This window comes from Lissotriton vulgaris, chromosome 4_1 (genome assembly GCF_964263255.1).
Source record: "Lissotriton vulgaris chromosome 4_1, aLisVul1.2, whole genome shotgun sequence".
NCBI lineage: Eukaryota > Metazoa > Chordata > Amphibia > Caudata > Salamandridae > Lissotriton > Lissotriton vulgaris.
The window spans coordinates 926363453-926389616 of NC_141691.1; the positions used below are offsets into that span (position 1 = coordinate 926363453).

At 49.7% G+C, this 26164-nt stretch overlaps 1 protein-coding gene across 2 annotated transcripts in view; it reads left to right on the forward strand.

Annotated features, from left to right (window-relative positions):
• The window catches only part of LOC147722733 (NFX1-type zinc finger-containing protein 1-like), a 1249199-nt gene that overhangs the window by 524951 nt on the left and 698084 nt on the right, over positions 1-26164 (forward strand). For both annotated transcript variants that reach the window (XM_086965207.1, XM_086965208.1), the window contains one exon: positions 978-1126. In XM_086965207.1, coding sequence (XP_086821333.1) covers positions 978-1126 — 149 coding nt within the window. The remainder of the gene's footprint in view (positions 1-977; positions 1127-26164) is intronic.

A 26164-nucleotide genomic window follows, 5' to 3' on the forward strand; every position in this document is an offset into this window, starting at 1 on the left:
GAAATGTTATTTCGAAACCCATCTTTCAGATGGCAAAATTGTGCAGAGCATCTTCATTTACAGAAGGTAAAATCAGCGAACTCGCTGTTACAGGTAGAGGTCTTATATGTCAAGGACAGAGAACTGTTAATCAAGTTGATTTTCAGGAAACATCTGAATCTTGCTAACAAATTAAGAAGTAACTTTCAAAAGATTAAGGGCCATATGTATGAAGGCAAAATGATATGTATTAAACAATTTGGGTGCAAAATAAGGAATCGCAAATTTTGCCATTCCTTATTTTGCGATTGCATTTAAGGAATTGCAAATTTTGTGATTCCTTAAAAGCAATGTATCAAGGAAAAAAGAAATTCCAAAATGCCATAAGGAATCGCAAATTACCACCAACTTCTAGTTGGTGGTAAGTTGCAAATTCTTTTAAAAAAGCATTTTTTTTAAAAACCAAAGGTGCGATGTGACGCTCATACATGCCCTTAGGGCATGTATGTGCACCACATGCGCACACATGTCATTTTCAGGGGTGCAGCGGGGTGTTCTTGAGACAACCCTGCACCCTTGAAATTTTTCTCAATTTGCGATTTGCAAATTGCGAATTGCAAATTGAGAATAATTTCACATTCATTCCTATGGGCCTCCTGGCGATCGCAATTAAGGAATTATAAGGAATCGCTAAACAATAGCCAATTCCTACATACATAGCATTTTGCCATTTCTAAATAGCGATGTCTTAAAAATCGCTATTTAGGAATCGCAAAACGGAATGTTGATACATATGGCCCTAAGAAACTTAAATACATCTAGCGTGGAATATATAATTTATTTTAAAAAATGGCGTGCATTACAGTATGTTAGTGATGTCAAAGGTGTTTTGCTCTATCTCATGAATCCGGTCACCCTGACTTTCTTATAGCACGTCTATGATTTAACTTGGGTTAGTTCTATTTGCTATGCAGTAAAAATGCATTTTTGTTTTGCAGGAATCCATTCATTTTTACACGGCGGAATAATCCGAGTAGGATCTCGAAGCAACAGTGAAATCATGAAAAACTGTGGGCTGGCCAAAATTCGTAGAGACAAAGGGGCTCTCGAGTTGATGCCGGGACACTTGAGGGCCTTGCATTATGAGGTATGAATAGAAAATAGCCTGTAGCTGACAAATTATTTTTTCGTGTATCCTTATGTTGAATATAGCATATTGGTTTACCAGACAAATGGCGCCTTTAATTAGTGGTTCGCCATCTTTTAGTGACTCACATGGTTAAATAGATCTTGCAACTGCGTATGCTTTATTCAGTCTGCTCTCCATCTAATTGCACCTAGGTTCGATGAGCTGTGTGTACCAGCAAAACTGAGTAGAGGGCCATTAAAATAAAAACTGTTTCTGGAACTACACCTTCCTTATATAATATTCAGAAAATACATTATTTAAATGATTAAACACAGCTATATGTCTCTATGTATATGACAGTACGAAACAAATCTATGGCATAATGCAATAGACCACTAAGCTCTGACTCGTATTCTTAACTTTTGTTGTTACCTTGGTATTTGCTTGAAATATTTTTTCTGGGTGGAAGGTATATTCACCCTTTGTTATCTCACCCAGACTTTCAGATTAATTTGCTGAGTAATTTTAAGAAGGTGCCTCCTGATTGTTCTCATACAGAGGATGTATTGACCACGCTAAGAGGGCACGGAGGAATTTATTTTCCTCTTTCTGGATACGCTCAGGTTGTTTATACCCCCATATGGCAGCCCCATATCTTGCAATTGAGATGGACTTTGCTTTGTATATGGATAAAATTGCTTCACACGGTTTCCCCCCTAACCGCTTTGCAAAACCTAATATAGCAGCAGAGGATCTTCTCACCGCATTAACTTTAGCAGTAAGTTGTGGGGACCAGGTACCTCTATCTATAGGCTTTCCTTAGCTGCGTCACTTGTAATTTGTCCCTGGGTATCTTTTTGAGGGCCTGCATAAGCAGCTTATGAGCTCTAGAGCAGTTTCGGTCAAACCAGCCCTTTACAGGTGTTAATTTGGCCCGGCTATTAACTGTGAGTTCTTTTGCCACTTGGAGGCAAATTGCTTCATAAGAAGCTATTACCTCCCCCCCCTGGCTTAAGGGGTCAGGGCATATGTTAACTTCAACACCAACTTTCAAGCTAATAATGTTACAAAATTCTTCAGGGATTACTTTGTTCCACTTTAACCTTCTCCCATGATCTTTAGGTTTAACCTCAATTGTGGCTTTTGTGGTGGTCATTTTGTTGAAAAAGGAAACACCATTATCCAGCTCCAGCACCACTGGGTTATGGTCGCTGAATATAGAGGGTACGACATTATAAAAAGTTACATAACTTAAGAGGGCCGGGGATATGAAAATATAATCTATTATTTATTCATTCTCCCTGGCTCTGTACATCACCACCCGGTCATTCCTATCAAAGAACCCAGTTTCATACGGAACAATGTTCGAAAGGAGATCCTCCAAGGCTTCCCCCTTCGAGGTATGTTGCGGCTTGGAGGCGGAGCTTCCGGCTCGGAGGTGGGTATTTAGCCATGGCTGTAATCTCTACCTCTGGGCCGGAAGCTCCGCCTCCGGCCCGTAAGCTCCGTCTCCGGGCCGTAAGCTCCGCCCCCACGCCGGAAACTCCGCCTCCGGGCCGGAATTTACGGCCCGAGTGCGGACGTAAAGTTAGTAGTCTTAAATCTATTCTGTGAATACCGAAAGTAGTAAGTTCATTCTGTGAATCCCGAAAGTAGTAAGTTCACTCTGTGAATCCCGAAAGTAATAAGTGCATTCTGTGAATACCAAATAGTAGTAAGTTTAGGATTTAGTCTTAAGTTCATTCTGTGAATCGGGCCCTTAGCCACCTAGGCATAAACTGACTAAGCTACCTACTTAGGCCCTGGACTGTCAGGAAACTAGAGCGAAGAAAAGAGAGAACATATCAAAGTTGATACATAGTCTTTCGCTGTCTGACAACTCTGGCTCTTGACTGACTTTCTCTATAGAATAATATAAGGCTCTGTGTTTTAACGATTTAGCACTTGCCATGCAATGGCATGAAAGTGTTTGTGGATATGTAGGGGTGCCCAGAAGGTGCTAACACCTAAGTTTGTTTTTTGTGTACATTTTCAATGTAGCTGTTTAAATATACATAACTGTAAATGACTAGACTGTGTCATGGTATATGGCCAGAGATTTTGTTTTACATTCAAATATAAAATTAATATTCAACGTAAAATATTTTGACTTTTTCTTTTACAGTTTAAAGCTTTTAAAAAGTTTTTCTAAACTTTATCTTAGGGACAAATCTGCCACAGGGGCGGAGATTTCAATGTGGTGATATATAGAAAAATGTAAAAAGTTTATTAAACTGAAAAAAAAACATTTAAAATAATGTTATGTTAAATATTGTAAATTAAAGCGAATTCTTTATTTTATATATGGAGCAAAAACAAAATGCTACATCACAATTACCATTAATTTTGAATTAAATATTTAATTTATTAAATTATATTAAATTACCATTGTTTTAAGATTTATTATGAAACACCTAAAGTAAAGTATTTATATGTATGTTCGAGGCATATGGGCTGCAGATGGTACATTTATGAATAGATCGCCATCTGGTGTTGGGCTCGGATGATTGCACTTGTTTTTCTCTTGGAGAAGTCTTTTGTCGTCACGAGACTGGTGTCTCCTCCTTTGGGTGCTAGTGCGCATGGGCATCGGCTCCATCCTTAGATTGTTTTTTTCCGCCATCGGGTTCGGATGAGGATCGAAGCTCTCCGGATCGATTTCGAGAAAAAGTGATATTTCGGCGCGTATTCCCTTTCCAATTCGACGGTATTGTTATTGAACGCGATTTCATTTCCATTCCGACGCGTTTCGACTCCAACAATAAACATTTTCTTCTACGTCAACGAGACCGGGAGGCCTTTCTCGACGTAGTCCAGCCCGGAGTCCATGGAAAGGACTCCATTTAAGAGATGTCCAACGTGTGGTGCTAAGTTCCCACACAAGGACCTACACGAGGTGTGCAACCTCTGCCTATCGCCTGAACACGAATCCAGGGACTGCGAAGCCTGCGCAGCATTCTCCTCCAAGTCGACGATTAGAAACCGTCGAGCCCGAAGACACGAGGTTTCGAGAATGCAGTCGGAGGAAATCCCGGAGCTGTTCGAGGCTCAGCACCTCGAAGAAGAAGAGGTACATGAAGACGAGTCGAGGTCGGAAGTGGACGAGTCTGATGTCGAAGAAATCGACGCTCAACAAACCGTGAGTGACGACGTCCCCTTACCAAAAAACCGACCCCGTGTGGTACAGACCCCGCCTTCGAGCCCGGTCAGACTACCGAAGAAAGTTTCCGACGCCCGCCTTCGGACCCGGCAACGAAACAGAAACAGAAACCAAAACTCTCGGCCTCCCACCATGTCGGATCCGAGAAACGGTCGACATCGACACCGAAGCTCCATACAAAGGAAAGCTCGGCATCGAAACATTCCATGTTGAAACCGAAACATGATTCGACGTAGAAGACTTACTCGACACCGAAAAAATCGGAATCGAGCAAATTCTCGGTGCCGAAAACACAGAACATTGATGGTCAGAAGCAAAGGCACCTTTCGGAACCAAGAACTTCGGTACCGACACAGGAGCAGCAGACAGATCCAAAACAAAAGACTTTGTTTATCGATCCGCAAACTGGCAAAGTGGTGACAAAATCATCGAAAAAGAGGAAGAATGAACAGCTAGATGACAAAGCTCTTCCTCCTAAAAAGAGAACAATGGGGACAAATACAACTCCTCCACTTTCTCCTCGACCTAGAGACACACCCTCTTCTCCTATTCCTCACACAATGCCAGCTATTCCTCCACCTTCTACACCATTACCATCTACACCTCAAACAGATGTAGACAGTGATATAGGGGAGGGATAACCTCATGGGGATGACGACACTGTCCCAGATGAAGAAGACCCATGGGAGAATTATGATGCAGGGTCAGATGATGATAACGACCCAGAATTACACCCCTCAAAACCTTCACCACCTGATGATAATACAGGTTTTGTACAGCTGATTAATAGGGCAGCAAAATACCATGAGGTAGATTTACATACAGAACCTCAAATAGAGGATTTCCTTTTAGAAACGCTACCTGCTGCACAAAGAACATCAGGAACACTACCTATGCTAAAGGGTCTTCTCAATCACACAGCAGACATATTCAAAGACCCTGTGAGGGCTAGGGTATTAAACCCAAGAATTGATAAAAAATATAAGGCAGCACCAAAGGACCCAATATTTATCAAGGGACAGGTACCTCTGGACTCGCTTGTAGTCACAAACGCTCGTAAAAGAGCAAACTCATTATCTACAGGAGAAGCTCCTCCTCCTGATAAGGAGTCCAAGCTAATAGATGCATCAGGCAAAAGAGTAGCATCCCAAGCAGCAAACAGCTGGCGCATAGCTAATACACAAGCGCTACTTGCACGCTATGATAGAGCGCATTATGACGAGTTAGAAAAACTCATCACACATCTCCCTAAGGAACATCAAAAAAGGGCGGACAAGCTTATACAGGAAGGGAAGATAATAACCAACACTTCCATTAAGTGTGCCTTAGACGCGGCAGACACTGCAGCAAGATCCATCAACACCAGTATCATGTTAAGAAGACATGCATGGCTTAGGGTCTCAGGGTTCAAACAAGAAGTACAAACATCTTTATTGAACCAACCTTTTGATCAAAAAACACTTTTCGGCTCAGGTACAGATGAGACTTTAGAAAAGATGAAAAAAGACACAGAAACGGCTAAATCAATGGGAGCATTACAACAGCCAACTCAAAGGGGTTCCTTTCGTAGGTCCACCTATAGAGGGGGGTCAAAGAATACAGGCACAAGCCAGCACTCTACCTCTTTTACACCAACATCACCCAGAGGTAATTCAAGAGGCAGGTACAGAGGTAACAACAACAAGGGTAGAGGTCGCTGAAATAATAACAACCGCAGCTCCCCAACCCCAAAACAGTGACTTAATACAATTCCCCCCAGACCATATAACACCGGTCGGGGGACGTTTATCACAGTTCCTACCTGTCTGGGAAAACATCACGTCAGACAGGTGGGTGAGACAAATTATCCAACATGGTTATTGCCTAGAACTCACAACTACCCCACCAAACATCCCCCCCAGACAGCGTCCAATGAGTCAAGATCATCTGACATTGTTAAAACAGGAAGTACTATCACTGCTACAAAAGCATGCTATAGAGAAGGTTCCAAAACATCAGCAAGGGACAGGAGTATACTCTCTATACTTCCTAATTCCCAAAAAAGACGGGTCTCTAAGACCAATTTTAGACCTCAGACCTCTCAATGCATACATAAACTCGGAACATTTCCACATGGTCACACTCCAATAAGTACTTCCTTTACTGAAGAAAGGGGACTTTCTTTCTACACTGGATCTAAAAGACGCTTACTTTCACATCCCAATTCACAAAGCCCACAGAAAATACCTCAGGTTTGTAGTAGAAGGACAACATTATCAGTTCAAAGTCCTTCCGTTTGGGGTCACACCAGCACCAAGGGTGTTCACAAAATGCCTAGCAGTAGTTGCATGTCTTCCCTTACTTGGACTATTGGCTAATAAAAGCCAAATCACAGGAAGAATGTCTTCAAAACACACAGAAGACCATTCAATTGCTGCACCAGCTAGGGTTTACTGTGAACTACACAAAATCCCACCTACAACCAAACAAGGTTCAACAATATCTAGGGGCTACTATAGACACAGAAAAAGCCAAAGCATACCCCAATCCAATCAGGATCCAAACAATGATCACGTTGATCCAAAAATTTCAACCACAACACTCACTAACAGCTCGAGTGTTCATGCAGCTGTTAGGGTTGATGTCCTCCTGCATACTGCTAATACCATATGCCAGACTACAAATGCGTCCACTGCAAGAGTGTCTAGCGACACAGTGGAATCAGGCTCAAGGTCAGATTACAGATCTGGTGTTGGTAGACGACCGCACACATCGCTCTCTGAAGTGGTGGAACACAACAAACATTTCCAAGAGGCGGTCGTTCCTAGAACCGATTCCACAAGTGATACTAACAGCGAATGCATCGCTCACCGGATGGGGAGCGCATATGGAGAAATATACAGTGCAGGGAAAATGAAGTGTACAGCAAAAAAGACTGCAATCAATTATCTGGAACTACTCGCAGTGTTTTTAGCATTAAAAGCTTTTCAAATGCAAATCCTCAACATAGCAGTCCTGATCAGAACATACAACATGACTGCAATGTATTATATTCAAAAACAGGGGGGGACACACTCTCTCCAACTATCCAGACTAGCACAGGACATGTGGAGATGGGCCATTCCTCAAAGGATCTATCTGTTAGCCGAACACCTACCAGGAGTTCAAAATCAGATAGCAGACATCCTAAGCAGAGAGTCAGAACAAATACACGAATGGGAACTGCACAACGAAATACTACAGCCATTCTTCCAAAGATGGGGACAGCCAGAGATAGATCTCTTTGCCACTCATCAGAACGCAAAATGCCAAAACTTCGCATCCAGGTACCCACACCACCTGTCCCAGGGCAATGCGCTATGGATAAATTGGTCCAACAAATTTGCTTACGCTTTTCCCCCTGTCCCACTAATTCCATTAGTGGTTCGGAAACTGCAACAACATTCAATGACAATGATACTAGTAGCACCTACGTGGGCAAGACAGCCGTGGTTCACCACGCTACTGCAACTCTCACAGGTGCCACATCAAAAGTTAAGATTATTACCTATGCACCTTACACAGAACCATGGAGAAATAATGCACCCAGATCCCAAACAATTGAACCTAGCGATCTGGCTCCTGAGGTCATAGAATTTGGATACTTAGATTTACCTCCAAACTGTAAGGAACTCATTAAGCAAGCAAGACGTCCTACCACCAGAGCATGCTATGCAGCAAAGTGGAAAAGGTTTGCTGTATACTGTAACATTAACAAAATCAACCCTCTGGACGCATCCACTAAACAGATTATTTGCTATTTACTACTCTTGCAGCAATGTAACCTTGCTTACACCTCTATTAGAGTACATCTTGCAGCTATAGCGGCGTACCTACAAAACAGACAACATCTTTCCCTGTTTATTTATTTATTTTTTTATTTTTTAAAACCTTTATAGCACAGTAACAGCAAAACAAATACGGGCCCACAACCGTCCGGCCGGCCACGACATCATTTAAGCAATTTAGCAAGCTATACGGTGACTCGGTAGTACATTAATACAATATAACAACAGCCAGGGTTACAAGGATATCTTCGCGCTATCGAGAAAAAGGAGAAGTTAAGGTTAATTTTTAAAGTTTTTTAAAGTATGTTGCAAAGTATAAAAACTAAGAAGGATCAGAGACCAAGCAATCCACCGAAGACAAGAGAGGGCAACGTCCACCAGAAGAGATCCAACAAGCAAGCATAAGCAGAGTAGCGGCACAGGGATGATACCACAGGATAAACAATAGCAAAGTATATTGCATGCCAGTCGCTGCCCCCCTCACTCAAAACCACCCTACTGACCCAAGGAAGAAACAGGGAAAGGAAAAGATTTTAAGAATAGAGAGAAAATAAGGCCCATAGAAACTGAAACGGACAAAATAAACCCCCACCCCCCACCCTACACGCATGCAGAGGCTACGGCCTAACCCCCCCTAGCAGTGTGTCTGTCGCCCAAAAAAGAGTACCCAAAATACAGATATAGAAAGAAAAGGAAGGAAGAAAGGAATCATATAAAACCGGAGGAGGGCCATACGTATGAGCTCCCGACAATCATCATGCACATTCTCGGTCACCCATCCCCGGAACTCCGATCCAATGTAAAGTAGCAGTCAACTCCCCTGTCTATCCTCCAGAGTCCCAGCAGTGCAAGCTACCACAGTCCAAGAGAGGGGGAACATCCTCAACCCTGCCCCCTGCGATCTGATGTATCGACGTAGTCCAGCTGTACCGAAGCCATCTTGGATGAGATGGGCGAACGGAAAGACCACAACAAGACAGGACGCCGTCCACCAAGGTCCGTCCATCTCAAAGCCATGTGTGCAACAACAGTACAAAAGAGGGCAACACAGTGCAGCAATCCTCTACGGTCGGTCGGCCAGAGCAGTAGCATCAGCTGCAAGATAGAGTAGCAAATGTCTCCAATCGACCACAAAGGAGTTTCCAGACATGACGTCCGAAGACGAGTCCCCATCCACTGCACAAGCCCACATACACCGGACCACTGCATCACCATCACAGTCAGCATCTCGGGGGTATCGGGATCACATACCTCCAACGCCTCCGAGCACACCTCGGTAGGCAGTCCACAGAAGTCGGACACAAGGTGTGGCTCAGTGTCCCGCAATCGAGAACATGCTCGGTCAGTCGAGGGCACAACAGAGAAAACAGCATCCAGGCGGTTCCCTAGATCCCAGGCGTTGTCGCGTAAAGCAGTTCGAAAATTACCCAGGGCGCTCAATGTCCCCAATCCGCAATGGTGCCTCAGGAGGGAAGGATGCAGCAGGTCCCTGCACACTGGGCTCGGGAACTCGTATCAGCCCACGAGACTGGTCATCCACGTCTCCATCAAGGAGCTGATCACCTCGCCGGTGCTCCGTATAGCACTGCCGGGCCGGGGGCACAGAGGGAGCACAGTCCATTTTTACACCATGCAGGTGCAAATGTAGTGTTAGCAGTGGCCGTATCTCCAGTTGCAGCCCGGGACCGTGAAATGCTCGATCTTTAAAATGGCACCCACCGCATCGCCGAGCGAAACAAGAAAGCAAACAAAGTCATCCACAAGCTGAGGCGATGATACAATGTTGCGATCGCAAGTGCGATATTTTCCCAGCGCAGAGACGAGCGGAGCGGGGCAGAGTAGGACGCAACAGCGGAAAAACACAATGCAGCCGCTGCTCTCCGCCGGCCGGCTCTGCCCCGTCTGTAATGGCCGCTGTTGTTGTGGTGAAGGCCGGCCGACCCCGAGGAACAAAGACCCGGTCAGCGCCAGTCAGCATCCGGGAGAAGGCGAGGGCGCCCGCCGCTTCCACCGCAGGGAGCGCGCAGGGAAACACACCGTTGGAGTCGGAGTCACCTCCCGGACCCGAAAACTCGACTCAAAGACAGGATTACTGGCAGGATAGGTCACGGTACGGGAGGGAAGCGAAAGGATCGGCGGAGCCGAAGGATTAAGCAGCCATCATGGTTTCAGGCTAGGCTCCTCCCCCATCTTTCCCTGTTTAAAGTACCAGCAATAAAAGCTTTCATGGAAGGCCTCAAAAGAGTCATTCCACCAAGACTACTGCCTTCCCCAGTCTGGAATCTCAACATAGTACTTACCAGACTAATGGGACCACCTTTCGAACCTATGCATAGGTGTGAAATACAATTCCTCACATGGAAGGTGGCCTTTCTTATAGCTATTACTTCACTCAGAAGAGTAAGTGAATTGCAAGCATTTACAATACAAGATCCATTTCTGCAGTTACACCAAAATAAAGTGGTTCTTAGAACAAACCCAAAATTCTTGCCTAAAGTAATTTCAGCATTCCACATCAATCAGCCAGTGGAACTACCAGTCTTCTTTCCAAAACCACAGACGGTAGCAGAAAGGGCCCTACATAAATTAGATGTCAGAAGGGCGATATTGTACTACATAGAAAGAACACAGACTTTCAGAAAGACAAAACAACTATTTGTAGCGTTTTCTCCTACACATAAAGGCAATCCTATTTCTAAAGCAGGCATTGCCAGGTGGATTGTAAAATGTATACAAATATGCTACTTAAAAGCAAAGAGGACATTAACTGTTCCTCCTAGAGCTCACTCTACACGTAAACTAGGAGCATCTATGGCATTCTTAGGAAACATTCCTCTAGATGACATATGCAAAGCAGCTACCTGGGTTACACCACATACCTTCACAAAACACTACTGTGTAGATGTGCAGGCAACACAACAGGCTAGAGTGGGACAAGCTGTACTAAAAACTTTATTTCAGACTGTTGCAACAGACACTGGTGACCACCGCTAGGGAGATAACTGCTATATAGTCTATTCATAAATGTACCATCTGCAGCCCATATGCCTCGAACAGAATATGCTACTTACCAGTATGCATCTGTTCTTGGTATAGAGGGCTACAGAGTGGTACATGCCCTCCCAGCCTCCCCGGAAACCTGTGTCTGTTCCAACACTATCTTATTTAGATACACTTACATGGGCATTTCTATCTGTATTCTATCATACTACTCCATCTAACCCTACTATGGCAAAATAATCTAAGGATGGAGCCGATGCCCATGCGCACTAGCACCCAAAGGAGGAGTCACCAGTCTTGTGACGACAAAAGACTTCTCCAAGAGAAAAACAAGTGCAATCATCCGAGCCCAACACCAGATGGCGATCTATTCATAAATGTACCACTCAGCAGCCCTCTATGCCAAGAACAGATGCATACTGGTAAGTAGCATATTCCTTATGATGTATTACAGTTACAAAAATGTATGTATAGAATTAGTTTAAAATAATTTAACTATTTAAAAAATATAGTTACATTTATTTTTAAATAAACAAATGCTCTTAAAATATTTTGTCAACATAATATTATTTTCAATCGTTTTCAATTTTTAACATTAAATTAATATTTTATGAATATTCAAAAGTATAAAAATAAACTTTCATGTTAAACTTACTCACAGGTGTAGGTTACCTTTGCGTATAGTCCTGATAGTTTCAATTATGACTGTCATAGGAGAGGCAACTGTGCCTTGGGTTGACTGTTTATGGTTCCCCCACTTAACCCAGGGCTTGGGTTGTGTTAAAGCTGAAAGTCAGAATACCTCAATGATGAACGCGTGGAGAGGCTGCAATTCTGGGATGAGAAGTTGTATCTCATAGCCTCATCAGTGGCTTTGTGATTATATGCACTAATGTGACAGCAACCTACAGGAATTGACGCAATTGGCGGAACTTATTGTAATTATTATATATTTGTTTCTGATGAAAATTTCAATAAGATGTAAAAACAAAATGTGTCAAGTACCCAAAGCGCCTAGAGCACGTGTCTGTAGCAGTGCACTCTTTCAAGACTAATGTATTGTGTATGTCTTGGAAAAGCTGTCCCCAGTGAACCTTACAACCTGCAAGAACATAGTAGGCACTCCATGATTCAACTATACTCTTTGTGAGCCGGACATTGTGTAAACCGCCTTGTAATCTGGGCTATTGCTCTGTATTCTGGGTAATGAGGAGACTGGCAAAGGAGGCAACTTTTTATCTCTATTCTTTTGGGAGACTTCCTTCCAACTCTCTCCTCTAAACGCTTGTCCAGTTCTCCATAGATGAGGCTATGTAGATGACCTCATGTTTGGGAAATGTGTGGTCAAGTTTTGTCAATCTGTTAATGCTGTGTATGGTGTCCATGTGGGACACAGTGCACCTACTGCACTTTATGGTTGTTCTCCCTGCAGATTAACATTTTTCCGTTTTCACTCAAAGCTTCTGCGTTTTAGCAATTTTAAAAATAAATGCTAACAAAGGTTAATGTTTGAGTCATATGAGCTGTAGATCGTATACTTGTGCATAGATCGCCATCTGGTGTTGGGCTTGGATGTTTGCACTTTGTTTTTGTTTCTAAAGAAGTCTTTTGTAGTCAAGAGGTAGGTGACTCCTCCTTAGGACGATAGTGCGCTTGGGCATCGACTCCATCTCCAGATTGTTTTTTTCCGCCGTCGGGTACGGATGTGATTTGCTGCGCTCTGGGTTGGTTTAAAACCCTCTTCGACGCGCAATTCTTCTACACTCGACGGTATTGTCTCGATCGCATTTTCCTTTCTACACGCATCTTTATGTTTAAAGTATTTTTATTGTGCTGCACACATAGATCAAAGACAATATCATGCGACATTCACTGGTTCAGCGTCAACATTCGGGCTACCCAGTACAGATGCAGCTTTTAAATGCATAATACAATAGTAACCATGAGGGATAGCCTTATCGAGGTACATGTATAACGGGGATCTTGGCCCATGTCAGGGGAGTGGGTGACAGAGGCTCCCGAGGATCATCAGGAGATAAGTGAAAAGGGAACCCTCAGGTTCAGTGCAAGGCAGCTGCTGAGCTGGCCTAGTCCCTCTAATGCTGCAAGGTAAAGTCCCTCTGAACAAACCCCCCCCTTCAAACTGTACACCCTAAACCCCGCCCCCCCCCACTACCCACCCCCCACCCCAGTTCCAGGTCCAAGCACTATCCATTTTAGGCGCTATTGCCTAATTCGTCGACTCCGTGGCAGGACAGTGTGACAATCGGAGAAGGCGCAGAAACCTGGGACAGGTCACCTCCCTGAATTCTGTAGCTAGGAGTGTCAAAAAGGGCCGCCATAGTTCTGGGTATTTGTCTCCCTCTCCTCTAGCCACCAGAGACAGCTTTTCCATCCCCAGAACATTCCAAAGACGGTGCAGCCAGCCCTGAAAGGTGGGGATGTGAGCTGTGCGCCAATGAGTGAGAACATTTTGTAACACAGATCCCAGGGCTATGGCTATCAATCTGCCCCTACGAGAGCGCAGCGGGTAAGTGATAGGGTTGGGGGAGCCCAGTAACATGTACGCGGGGAATCTCGGAAGTGTAGTGTCCATATGTAGGTCCACCTCATCCAACACCTGGTTCCAGTAAGCCTGTAGGTGCGGACAGTCCCATAGGAGATGCACCAGCGTACCCCTACCCCCGCAGCCCTCCAACACTGTGCCTCTCGTGTGTGATCTATCTCATGAAGCTTTTCCGGGGTGTAGTACCAATAGGTGGTGAATTTTGTGAGGGTGTCCGTCAGCCCCATGTGGTGTGCGGAGTGGCGGGCTCTATAGCAGATTCCCTCCCATTCCTTGTTACCCAACGCGCGGCCTAGCTCCCTTTCCCATCTTGCTCTCCCCGGGTTGTGGATGTGTATGTATCTCTCTAACAGCATACGGTAAAGGTCTGAAATGAGTTTGCGGTCCGACTTCCTCGAAAGCAACCAATATTCATATGCGCTAAGTTTGCGATTTGCCCCGTCCTTCGTGGTCGCATGGAGAGCCCAATGTCGCACCTGGAAGTATCGGATGCGCTCTTCTTCAGGCATTTCGTATTCGCGCCGGAAGGCGTCAAAGGGAATGACCCCCTCTGCTGCATACACATGTGCAAGCACTCTGCATCCCGCCGGGGCCCACCTCGCGAATGCCGCTGTGTCCATGCCAGGACCGAAGTCCGGGTTGTTAAGCAAGGGTGTTAGCGGGGAAGGGAAGGATGTCAGCTCGTGTGCCACATTCACCCGATCCCACACCTCCAGAGGTGTCCTCGTTATGAACGAGGCGTAGAGGTTGGGTGGGCGGTGCCACCGCCGCATAAAGGGAATCTCCTGCAACGTGCGGCCCGCTACCGCCTGGTCCTGGAAGAGCCAATGTTTTTCAGACTCCCATTTACTCCACTCAACCAGCGTTCGTAATTGTGCCACTTGGTAGTACAACAATAGATCAGGGAGGCCCAATCCCCCACTCTCAGGAGGCAGCATCGCCAGACGGATCCACCCCTCAGGGGGCCGCATCGGGATGGCTCGGAACACAGAGGATCTGCGGCAGGATGGTCATTTTTATCGCGGCCACCCTGCCCAACCATGACAATGGGAGGTGCCTCCATCTGCCCAGTTCTGACCGGATGGTTTGCCGCAGTCTCGTGTAGTTAAGGCAAACTGTGGCCTGTAGGGTGGACGCCAGCTGGATACCCAAATACGGGACGGCCTCAGACGCCCACGGGAAGGGAAAGAGCCCCTGCAGGTGCGCCCTCGTGGACTCCTCCAGGGATAGGTCAAGCGCCACTGATTTGCTGAGATTTACCTTAAATCCTGCCACCTCTGCAAAGTCGTCTAGGATGGCCACACAGGCCGGGAGCGAGACTCGGGGGAGGACAGAGATAATAAAACATCATCTGCGTAAAGGCTGATGGTATGTTCGAAGGCGCCCATTTTGATCCCACGAACCTTGGGTGTGAGTCTTATCGCCTGAGCCAAGGGTTCCATGTACAAGGCGAATACCAAGGGTGACAATGGACACCCCTGTCTCGTGCCTCGTTCTATGGAAAAACGGGGTGAGGGGCACCCATTGACGCGGACCGTCGCTGAGGGTCGTGAATAGCAATTCAGAACCCAAGTGCGGAATCGGTCCCCCAGTCCCGCCTTCACTAAGACCCGCTCCAGATATGGCCAATGGACGCGGTCAAACGCCTTTTTTGCGTCAATGGCAAGCAGCATATACTCCCCCTCCGTGCGTGTGGCCTTTTCGATGAGGTGGAGCGCCCTCTTCGTGTTGTCCACTGTTTGCCACTCCGAGATAAACCCAGCCTGGTCTGGAACTATCAGTTTCGGCATCAATGGTGCCAGCCGTGCGGCCAGGATGCTCGTGTACAATTTCAAGTCAATGTTGAGCAATGAGATGGGTCGATAGGCTTCCACCTTGATGGATCCTTACCTGGTTTGGGAATTACGGATATGGTGGCGTCTAGGAGATCCTCCGATATCGCTCCCGGTTCCGAAAAGGAGTTAAAGAGGGTGGTCAGGAGCGGCACTACCTGAGTACAAAAGGTCTTATAAAAGATGGCCGTGAAGCCGTCAGGCCCAGCGGCCTTACCCAGCTTAAGCCTCGAGATGGCCGAGATGACTTCCTCGGGTCTGATAGGGCCGCCGCTTGATCTGGCGTGAGGACCGGTAGCTGGATGGAATCCAGGAACGATACGCTTGTGGCGTGGTCCAGTGTCGCCCCCTTATACAGGGATGCGTAGAAATCGCCAAAGGCTGCAGCGATCTCCCGGTCTTCAGTAGCAAGGTGTCCCCCCGATGTTCTAATGCCCTTCACCAGGTGTTGTTGCCTCTTCTCTTTAAGCGTGCGCCCCAATAAGCGCCCGCACCTGTCCCCCCGTGTAGTACATGTGGCTTGTTCGCAATGCCGCAAATTCCGCCCTGTCCTGGTCTAACGCGCTTAACTGTTTCCGCGCCAGAGTCTGCTGCCGCAAATCCTGGGTGCGCATGTCCTCTGGTGCATTCCCTCCAACTCCCTGACCTTCTGCGTCAGCTCATCCCTTTTCTCTGCTCTTGCCTTATTTTCAGCCGAGGATAAGGCTATAAATTCCCCTCTAAGTACCGCCTTCAAAGCTGCCCAGTGAGTCGTCGGAGAAGTGTCAGAAATGGTGTTGTGTAGCAGATACTCCTTGATCGTGTGCGCGATTTTCTCGGATGTTTCCTTGCGCTGTACAAGTGTGTCCCTGAGCCGCCAGCATCTGGAGGGCCGCTGCACCGGGGGGAAAAGAAAGGTCACCGAGATGGGGGCGTGATCAGAAAGAGTGGCCACCCCTATATCCGTAGTGGACGTCACGGCCTGGAGTGAAGTAGAGGCCAGAAAATAATCCAATCTGGCGTATGTGCGGTGTGCGTTGGAGAAATATGAATAAGCTCTAGAGGTAGGGTGGAAACTGCGCCATAGATCTACCATACCCAAGTCCTCCAACCTCCTCCGACCTCCCTCCGACAAAGTCCCAGCCTGGGTGGTACGCTGCGCCGATCTATCTAATGTGGAGTCCAGTACCAGGTTAAGGTCCCCCCATAAAAGGCTATGCCTGTCTTCGGACGCCGCCACTACGCTGAGCACATTCTGAAGGAATTTCTCTTGACCCTCATTGGGAGCATACACTGAGCAAACTGTAAAGTCCGTCCCTCCCAGTGAGAACTGGTACGACAGTAGCCTCCCCTTTATCTCTGCCCCCTTGCGCAGCACCCTGCCCCGGAACTTCTGAGCCACTAGAATAGCCACCCCAGCTTTCTTATTAGGGGGCAGAGGAGAAGAACTGTTGTGGGAAAGTACGCGCCCTCATCCTGGAGCAATCCTTTTGCAGCAAATGCGTCTCCTGCAGGAGGCAAATGTCAGCCTGCGCGTGTTCTAAGCAGGACAATTCTGTGCGCCTTTTGATTGGGTTGTTAAGCCCCCTCACATTCAGGGAGAGAATTCGTACCTCAGTGGGGGCCATAGATCTGACTCCACCCTCCCTGCCCAGTACTCCTGGTGCCTGCCTCGGGTTCTACGCTTGCACCCCCACTTGGAGCCCTCTTAGCATTGGATCGTGAGCGGGCCCGACCCGGTACCCGGTAGTGGAATCTCTTGCCAGTGAACTGTGGTGAACCCCCTAGGACCTGGAACCCCACCCGCTCCCACCCACAAAACACTAAACAACCCCCCCGTCCTCCCCCCCGCCAACACACCAAAATTAGTAACAAAAAAGAGTAATACCAAAAAAGTCCACCATTGTCCTTCATCTCTCACAGATGACTGGTCAAACTGTGTCCCGGGAGAGAGAAGGTCCGGTCTCTCACCCGTTCCCCCCCCGTCGACCCCCACAAGGGCCTATGTGACCCCAGAGATGTCAAACGTGAGGTGGTTCAGCTGCCCGGTTGCTGAGATAAGTCAGCATCCACCGCCGCCCTGCGGCCATTCTCGATCTCCACCTTCGGGGGCCGTTTGATCCGTCTCCGGTTCCGCTGTTGACGCCATTGTGTCGATGATTCTCCCGGCCCCGTCTGAGGAGCTGGCTGCTCATCCTCGTCTGTCGGTACATCAATACCCAACACTTGACAAGCTTCTTTGAGGGAGCGAAATTGGTGAAGCTTGTTGTCCAGCTTGAATATAATCCTGAACGGGTGCCCCCAGCTCTATGGTATAGCCTCCTGCTGGAGATAATTCGTCACTGGCTTGAAGCAGCGGCGCTTCTGAAGTGTGAGCGCCGAGAGGTCCTGATACAGCGTTGGGGAATGACCTCGAAAGGAGACGGGTTGCTTCAGCCTCGCTTTCTGAAGGATGTCTTCCTTGGTGCGAAAGTCTTGCACGTAGACCAATCAATCAATCAATCAATCACAGCATTTATATAGCGCACTACTCACCCGGAGGGTCTCAAGGCGCTAGGGGAGGTGGGGTCCGCTACTGCTCGAACAGCCAGGTCTTGAGCTGCTTCCTGAAGGCAAGGTAGTCCTGGGTCAGGCGGAGATGGGTCGGGAAGGAGTTCCAAGTCTTGGCAGCCAGGTAGGAGAAAGACCTTCCTCCTGTGGTGGCTCTTCGGATCCGGGGGACGGCGGCGAGGGCGTGGCCGGTCGATCGAAGATGGCGAGTGGGAGCGTAGAAGTTGAGGCGGGTGTTGAGGTATTCTGGTCCTTGGTTGTGCAGGGCTTTGTGTGTGTGGGTGAGGAGACGGAAGGTGATTCTCTTGTTGACCGGGAGCCAGTGCAGATCTCTCAGGTGTCTGGAGATGTGGCTGTGACGGGGGATGTCCAGGATGAGTCGTGCTGAGGCGTTCTGGATCTGCTGGAGTCTCTTCTGGAGTTTCGCGGTGGTTCCGGCGTAGAGGGAGTTGCCGTATTTCAGACGGCTGGTGACGAGGGCCTGGGTGACCGTCTTCCTGGTCTCGGTGGGGATCCACCGGAAGATCTTACGTAGCATGCGCAGGATGTTGAAGCACGACGAGGAGACGGCGTTGACTTGTCTGGTCATGGAGAGGGAGGAGTCCGAGATGAAGCCTAGGTTGCTTGCGTGGTCTGTTGGTTTGGGTGCGCTGCCCAGGGCGGGGGGCCACCAGGAGTCGTCCCAGGCGGAGGGTGAAGATCCCAGGATGAGGACTTCCGTCTTGTCCGAGTTCAGTTTCAGGCGGCTGCTCATCATCCACTTGGCTACGTCTGTCATCCCTTCGTGTAGGTTGGTTCTGGCGGTGGCGGGGTCGTTGGTGAGGGAGAGGATCAGCTGGGTGTCGTCGGCGTAGGAGATGATGTTGAGGTTGTGTTGGCGTGCGATGTCTCCGAGGGGGCTCATGTAGACGTTGAAGAGGGTTGGGCTGAGCAAGGAGCCTTGAGGAACGCCGCAGATGACTTTGGTGGCTTCTGATCTGAACGGGGGGAGGCGGACTCTCTGTGTCCTTCCGGCGAGGAACGAGGTGATCCATTCCAGTGCCTTGATTCCGACGTTGCTGAGGCGCTGTACTAGGGTACGGTGGGAGACAGTGTCGAAGGCCGCGGAGAGGTCTAGGAGGATGAGGGCCGCTGTTTCTCCATTGTCGAGCAGGGCTTGAATGTCATCGGTAGCTGCGATCAGGGCGGTCTCGGTGCTGTGGTTGGCCCGACAGCCAGACAGCGAGAGGTCGAGGGATCCGTTCGTCTCGAGGAAGGCGGCCAGCTGCTTGTTGACGGTCTTCTCGATGACTTTAGCAGGAAACGGGAGCAGAGAGATGGGGGGTAGTTCTTGAGGTCGGTGGGGTCGGCTGATGGCTTCTTTAGTAGAGCGCTGAGTTCGGCGTGCTTCTAGCTCTCCGGGAAGGTGGCGGTGTCGAAGGAGGTGATGATGATGTCCCGCAGCTGGGGTGCGATGACAGCGTCGGCCTTGTTGAAGACGTGGTGAGGGCAGGGGTCGGTCGGAGATCCGGAGTGGATGGAGTTCATCGTGCGGATGGTGTCTTCGGTGCTGATCGGGGTCCAGGCGCGGAGGGTGGTGGTAGGGGGCGGTGGTTCAGTCGTGGCGTGCGTCGGTTGAGAGCTGAAGCTGTTGTGTATGTCCGCGATCTTGTTGTGGAAGTAGGAGGCGAGGGAGTTGCAGAGGTCCTGGGTGATGTCGTTGTTTCCGGCGTTGGGGTTGGAGAGCTCTTTAACGATGTTGAAGAGTTCCTTGCTGTTGTGTGCGTTGTTGTCCAGTCGTTCCTTGAATGCAGTTTTCTTGGTGGCGTGGATCAGTTGGTGGTGTTTTCGGGTGGCGAGCTTGAGGGCAGTCATGTTGTTCGGTGTTGGGTCTCTGCGCCAGGCTTTCTCGAGGACTCAGCAGTTCTTCTTGGAGCTCTTGAGATCGTCGGTGAACCATGGGGCTTTCTTGCTGCCGGGTCTGCTAGGCGGGGTCTTCTGAGGGGCGAGGTCATCTGCGCAGTTGCTGATCCACTTCGCGAGGTTGGTGACCGCCTGGCTTGGGTTCGTTGCGCTGGTGGGAGGGTTCATGCTCAGGGAGGTCGCGAGCTAGTCGGCTGTGATCTTGTTCCAGCTTCTGCGTTCAGCTGTTGCTGGTGGTGGTGGTGGATCGTGGTCCTTCTGAGGCTGAAGTGGACGCAGCTGTGGTCCGTCCAGTGGAGTCCGGTGGCGCGGCTGAAGGCGATGTCCTTGCTAGATGAGAAGACGGGGTCGAGTGTGTGTCCGGCGTAGTGGGTGGGGGTGGTCACCAGTTGCTTGAGACCGAGGTTGGCGAGGTTGTCCAGCAGGGTGGTGGTGTCGCGGTCGTTGTTATTCTCCAGGTGGAAGTTGAGGTCCCCGAGGAGGATGTAGTCAGCGGAGGGGAGGGCGTGCGGGCTGATGAAGTCGGCGATGTCTTCGCTGAATTGTGTGCGTGGTCCCGGGGGTCTGTAGATGAGGGTGCCGCGGAGGGTGGTCTTGGGGTTGATGTGGATCTGGAAGTGCAGGTGTTCAGCGGGTGCGAGGGTGTCGTCGGTGTTGGTCGTGATACGGATGGTGTTCCTGTGGACGATGACGATGCCTCCTCCTGTCTGGTTGATGCGGTCCCTCCGGATGCTCTTGTAGCCGTCCGGGATGGCGATGGCGATGGCGATGTCGGGCGCTGAGGAGGCGTTCATCCAGGTTTCCGTGAGGAAGGCGACGTCTGGGGCTGTGGTGTCGAGCAGGTTCCAGAGCTCGACAGTGTGTCTGTGGACGGAGCGGGTGTTGAGCAGGATGCACTTGAGGTGGTTGCTGCTGGAGTTCGGCTTGGTTGGTGCTGGTGTGGTGCAGGTCCGAATGCAGGTGAACTTGCAGGAGTGGCAGCAGAAGGGTCCGTGGGTGCGTCTCGGGGTGGCTCAATAGCAGCCCGGGATTCTACCGGCGTTGAGTGCGTAGAGTTCGGTGGCGTCGTAGGTCCGGCGGGTGGGCTGGTGACTGCGGGGGCCAGGGGTCCTGGCACTGGGCGCGGTCCAGGCACGGACGGGCGCAAACGGGCTTACCTTTGGCGTGCCTTCGGCGCACAATTGGTGCGCCCGCTGCGCGTGCATGCTGCGCTTCCGCCCGGTCGCCATTTATGACGAAGTGGGAGGGAGGGAAGAGCTGGGAGGCGGGAGCGGGGAGGGTACAGAAAGAAAAGGGGGCGTGGCCGCAAGCACGGCAGCGGGAAGCGGGGAGTGGGGCGGGGGGCACAGGGGCGCAGGGAGAACAACAACAAGGGGAAAGAGTACAAATCGCAAGCACAGGGGGCGAGAAGTAACAGAGAACACTGGAGCAAAAATACAATGAGCACGAAAAATCACAGAGAGCACTGGAGAGAAAAACAGATTAACACGACAACAGTCAGGCAGAGGATGCGATCCCGCTAGGGCAGCGGGGGGCGGGGTCGTGGCGGCAGGCTCAGCGAGGCTGAGTGCAGCAGCGGGAGGAGGGCACATGCTGCAGCTGGTGGCCGTGCGGTGCAGGGGTGTCCTGGGAGCAGGTCACACTCACATGCGCCGCACGGTCGCCATTTATGGCCAAGTGGAGGGAGGGAGGGAGGGAGGAGCTGGGAGGCGGAGGGAGGGTACACAAAGAAAAGGGGGCGTGGCCGCAAGCACGGTGGCGGGAAGCGGGGAGCGGGCGGGGGGCACAGGGGCGCAGGGAGAACAACAACAAGGGGAAAAAGTACAAATCACAAGCACAGGGGGCGAGAAGTAACAGAGAACACTGGAGCAAAAATACAATGAGCACAAAAAATCACAGAGAGCACTGGAGAGAAAAACAGATTAACACGACAACAGTCAGGCAGAGGATGCGAGACCAAGATGTCTGCAGGAAACGAAGCCCCGGCGCGTTGTGGTCCGACCCTATGCGCTCTGTCAATCGGGAGGGCAGTATCCTCCGGCCGGTCTAGGATATGGTTGAAGAGTTCCTTGGTGAATTTGAAGAGGTCCTTGTCCACATCCGAGTGGGCCACACCTCGAATGCGCACGTTGTGTCTCCTGGAGCGGTTTTCAAGATCTTCCAGGTGGGATTGCAGGTCCACCTGTTGATCATGGAGGCGTATAATTTCCTGTTGGAGCGCCGCGGTTTCTGTGTCCCGGGAATCCTGCTTCACCTCGATGACCCACACCCGCTCTCCCACTCCGTCCAGATCTCGCAGAACTGCACGGATCTCACCCGCGAATTCTTTCTTAAGAGTGTGGATGTCTTCCCTTAAGGTTGTGAAAAGGGACTCGAGGAAAGCCTTCGTGATGGGTTCGGCACCCTCACCCTCTTGTTTCGCGCCGACAGCCGAGACCTCCTTAGCTCAAGTGGGCGAATGGGTTTTTGTAAATAAGTCTTTCACCGTCCTATCTTTGCGGACTTTTGTGACCTGCGACATGGCGTCGGGCCGGCGGTTGGCGGTGGGCCCGCGTCCACAGGGTGTCTCAGGCCCAGCGGTAGAGTGTAACAGAGCTGCGCCAGCCACCGGCCCAAATGTCTAAGGCCTCTCGTCACAGTGCGGCAAAATGGCGCCGGAATACGCTGTCCACGAGCCGGGGTCTGGCCAGAGAGTTCCTCCGATGCGAATGGGCCCCGCGTGATTCGGGTCGGGCCCTCTCTCCGACCCTCCGGTCCCCCACCGGGCACTCCCGCGGCAGCCGCCGCTCAGCGGGTTCACAGGCGCAAAGGGTGCTCCCCCTGCCCGCTGCCCACGCTGTGTGCACACGTGAGCCGGGTCCGTCCCGGGCACCGAGACCAGGAGGGGGCCCCACAAACATAGGCGCCAAACAAGAAGTCTCTAAAGTGGGCCCTCCCCCGGTGACCCCAGTCCCAGGCTTCTAGGCCTCCCTCGCCGTGCTTGCCCGAGGGCCTCCACGGCCAATTCGAGCACCCACCTCCATGTGCCCAAAAGCGGCGTGTTCCTCTTCTCGGTTCTGCAGGCACTCACCGACGGCGGGCCCGCAGAAGCGCTCGGGACGTGAAGCCCCTAGCGCCTCGCACCGGTGTATGTGCGGGCCAGGCCCGCCGAAGCTCGTCGATGCGTCCAGGCGCAGGCCCAAGCCAGTGTGCTCGGCGCGGCTGCCGCGTCGTCACCCGCTCACTCCTCCTCCTACGCCGGCCGCGGCTCCTGCGTACTCCGCGCGCCGACCGGCCGAGCACCGCTCCGGTCTTCCCCGAGAGCTGGAACTCGCCCAACAGGGTCCCTCTGTCGGGGGCCAGTGAGCAAGCCTAAGGGGTCGCTAAGAGGGGGCTCCGTGGGACAGGAGCCCGTGCTTTAAAGGGCCGACGGCGGGAGCTCCGGGAGATGCGTCCTGCTACGCCGCAATCTTGGCTACGCTCCCTACACGCATCTTTAAAACAAACTCCTCAACTTCGATCTTCGACACGGGCCTTTGGGCCTCTCCGCACCGACCACGCCTGCAGTCAATGGAAAGGACTCCTTTAAAAAAAATGCCCCGGTGTGGTGCTAAGTTCCCACACACAGATTTGCACAAGGTTTGTAACCTCTGCCTCTCCCCGGAGCACGAAGACAAAAACTGCGAGGCCTGTTCATCTTTCAGGTCGAAGAAAAGCATTTGTGATTGTCGGGCTCAACGTCACAAAATGTCTTGCGGAAGCAGCTCGATTCCGGACATCTTCGGAGCAGATCCCAATGTCCAGCTGGAGCAACAAGGTAATGATGAAGAAGACATCTCCGTCTCTGAGGCCGATGACTCCAACATCGAAGAGGAGACACTCACCCCAGCTCAGCATGAACCAAAACCCCTCTCCCGGCTTTAAAACCTAAAGATAAAGTTCTGGCTCGGGCTCAAGCCAACCCCATTTCGGTGCCGAAAAGTCACCTTCAGCACCGAAGCACAAGACCAAAGATGTGCCACGTTCTTCTTTGTCGGCGTCGAAGACAGCCTCGAAGCTGAAGCCTCGGCGTCGAAACATAACAAGGACAAACATTCGGAACAGAACAAATCTTCCGAGCCGAAAATGGCTTCAGAGCCTGAAAAAACATCGGAGCCAAAAAAAAGTCTCAAACTCACAAACTCCTATAAAAAAAACCTAGGGAGTCCAAAACCCCACAGAAAGCCTCAGAAACTAGGCTCGAAGAACATTCTGTCCCAAAATCTTCGGCACCCAAAAAATTAATTTAACCCACACAGCATGTACCTGATTTTTCGGATCCAAAACAAAAAACTATTTGTATTGACCAAGAGACTGGCTAAGTCGTCGCCAATGCTCCAAAGAAGAGGAAACTGGACACTTCAGAGGAATCTGAAATATCCTTGAAATTAAAGGAGGTGATCATTAATACCTACCCACCTTCTCCTCCTCCAGTTGGTCACAATCTTCTAATTTCTCCACCACACTCCCTACAACATACTTTTTCACCTCAAACACCAGATACTGAGGATGATCATACTGACGGGAGGGAATATAGATCCACATGGGGATGATAACGCATATGCCATCCCACATGACGTAGACCCTTGGGTTGACTACAACACAGACCCCGACCCACACAATTACCCGGACCTCTATCCATCTAGGCCATTACCACCAGATGACAATATTGGGTTTGCGAAACTAATCAACAGGGCTGCCCAATACCAAGGGGTACAATTACATTCTGATCCCTTAGAGGAAGACTTTTTACTTGAAACCTTTGCACCCGCGCAAAAGTCCACGCACACCCTGCCAATGTTAAAAGGCATGCTGAAACATGCCCCAGACGTTTTTAAGGACCCTGTGTGAGCCAGGATTCTCAACACCAGGATAGATAAAAAGTAGAAAGCAGCTCCCATTGACCCAATTTAAATGAAAGGTCAAATCCCTCTGAATTCTCTTGTGGTGTCTAATGCACGCAAGAGGGCAAACTCACAGAGTACAGGCGACACCCCCCTCCTGATAAGCAGTCAAAATTAATAGACACATCTGGTAAATGTATTGCATCACAGGCTGCAAATCATTAGCGGATTGCGAATGCCCAAGCTTTATTGGCCAGATACGAAAGGGCTCACTATGACAAGCTTGAAAAGCTCATGCAACACCTTCCTGACCAGTACAAACAAAAGGCCAATAACCTTATCCAAGAGGGGAAATTATTCCCAAACACCTCAATCAAATGTGCGCTCGACGCGGCTGATACTGCATCCCGTGTCATTAAACACTAGTGTTTTGTTGTGCAGGCACGCTTGTCTCCGGGTCTTCAGATTCAAACAGGAGGTGCAATCTGCTATCCTAAATCTGCCCTTTGATCAAGAGCATCTTTTCGGGCCCTCAGTAGACACATCGTTAGAAAGAATGAAAAAAGATACGGAAACTGCTAAGTCCATGGGGGCCTTACAATTCCCTTCCCCTAGAGGCTCTTTTTGCCACTCCTTCTACAGAGTTGGCTCCAAAACCATTGGCTCTGAACATCTCTCTTCGTCCTATAAGAGCCCCACTCAAACACCCTCCAAAGGATACTTTCGTAGAGGCTACAGAGGCAACAATGGTAAAGGAAGAGGTTGCAGCAACAATAACCGCACCTCCCAAACCACCAAACAGTGACTTCCCTGCACTTCCCCCCGATCATCCCACCAATGTCGGGGGACGTCTCTCACAGTTCCTATCTTTCTGGAATTCAATCACAACAGACAAGTGGGCAAGACAAATTATCCAGTGTGGTTACTGCCTGGAACTCACCTCTACCTCCCCAACATTCCTCCCAGACAACGCCCAATGTCCTCGGATCATCTAACACTTCTCAAACAAGGAGTTTTCTCTCTATTACAAAAACATGCAATTGAACCAGTCCCCTTGCCTCACCAAGGCACGGGGGTTTACTCCCTCTATTCCCTAATTCCAAAAAAGGAAGGATCTCTAAGGCCCATATTGGACCTCAGACCGCTAAACCCCTACATTCAATCGGATCACTTCCACATGGTCACTCTCCAACAGGTGCTCCCACTACTTCTGATGCAGCGGTTCTCCAAAAATAATCTCTGAAAATATTTCACTTATCCCTGAAACACCAGAACACACATATACTCACCAGTGGGGCTCATATCACTGAGAGCTACTCATGCATACTCTTTCATTATTCTAGGGATCAGTGAATTTAAT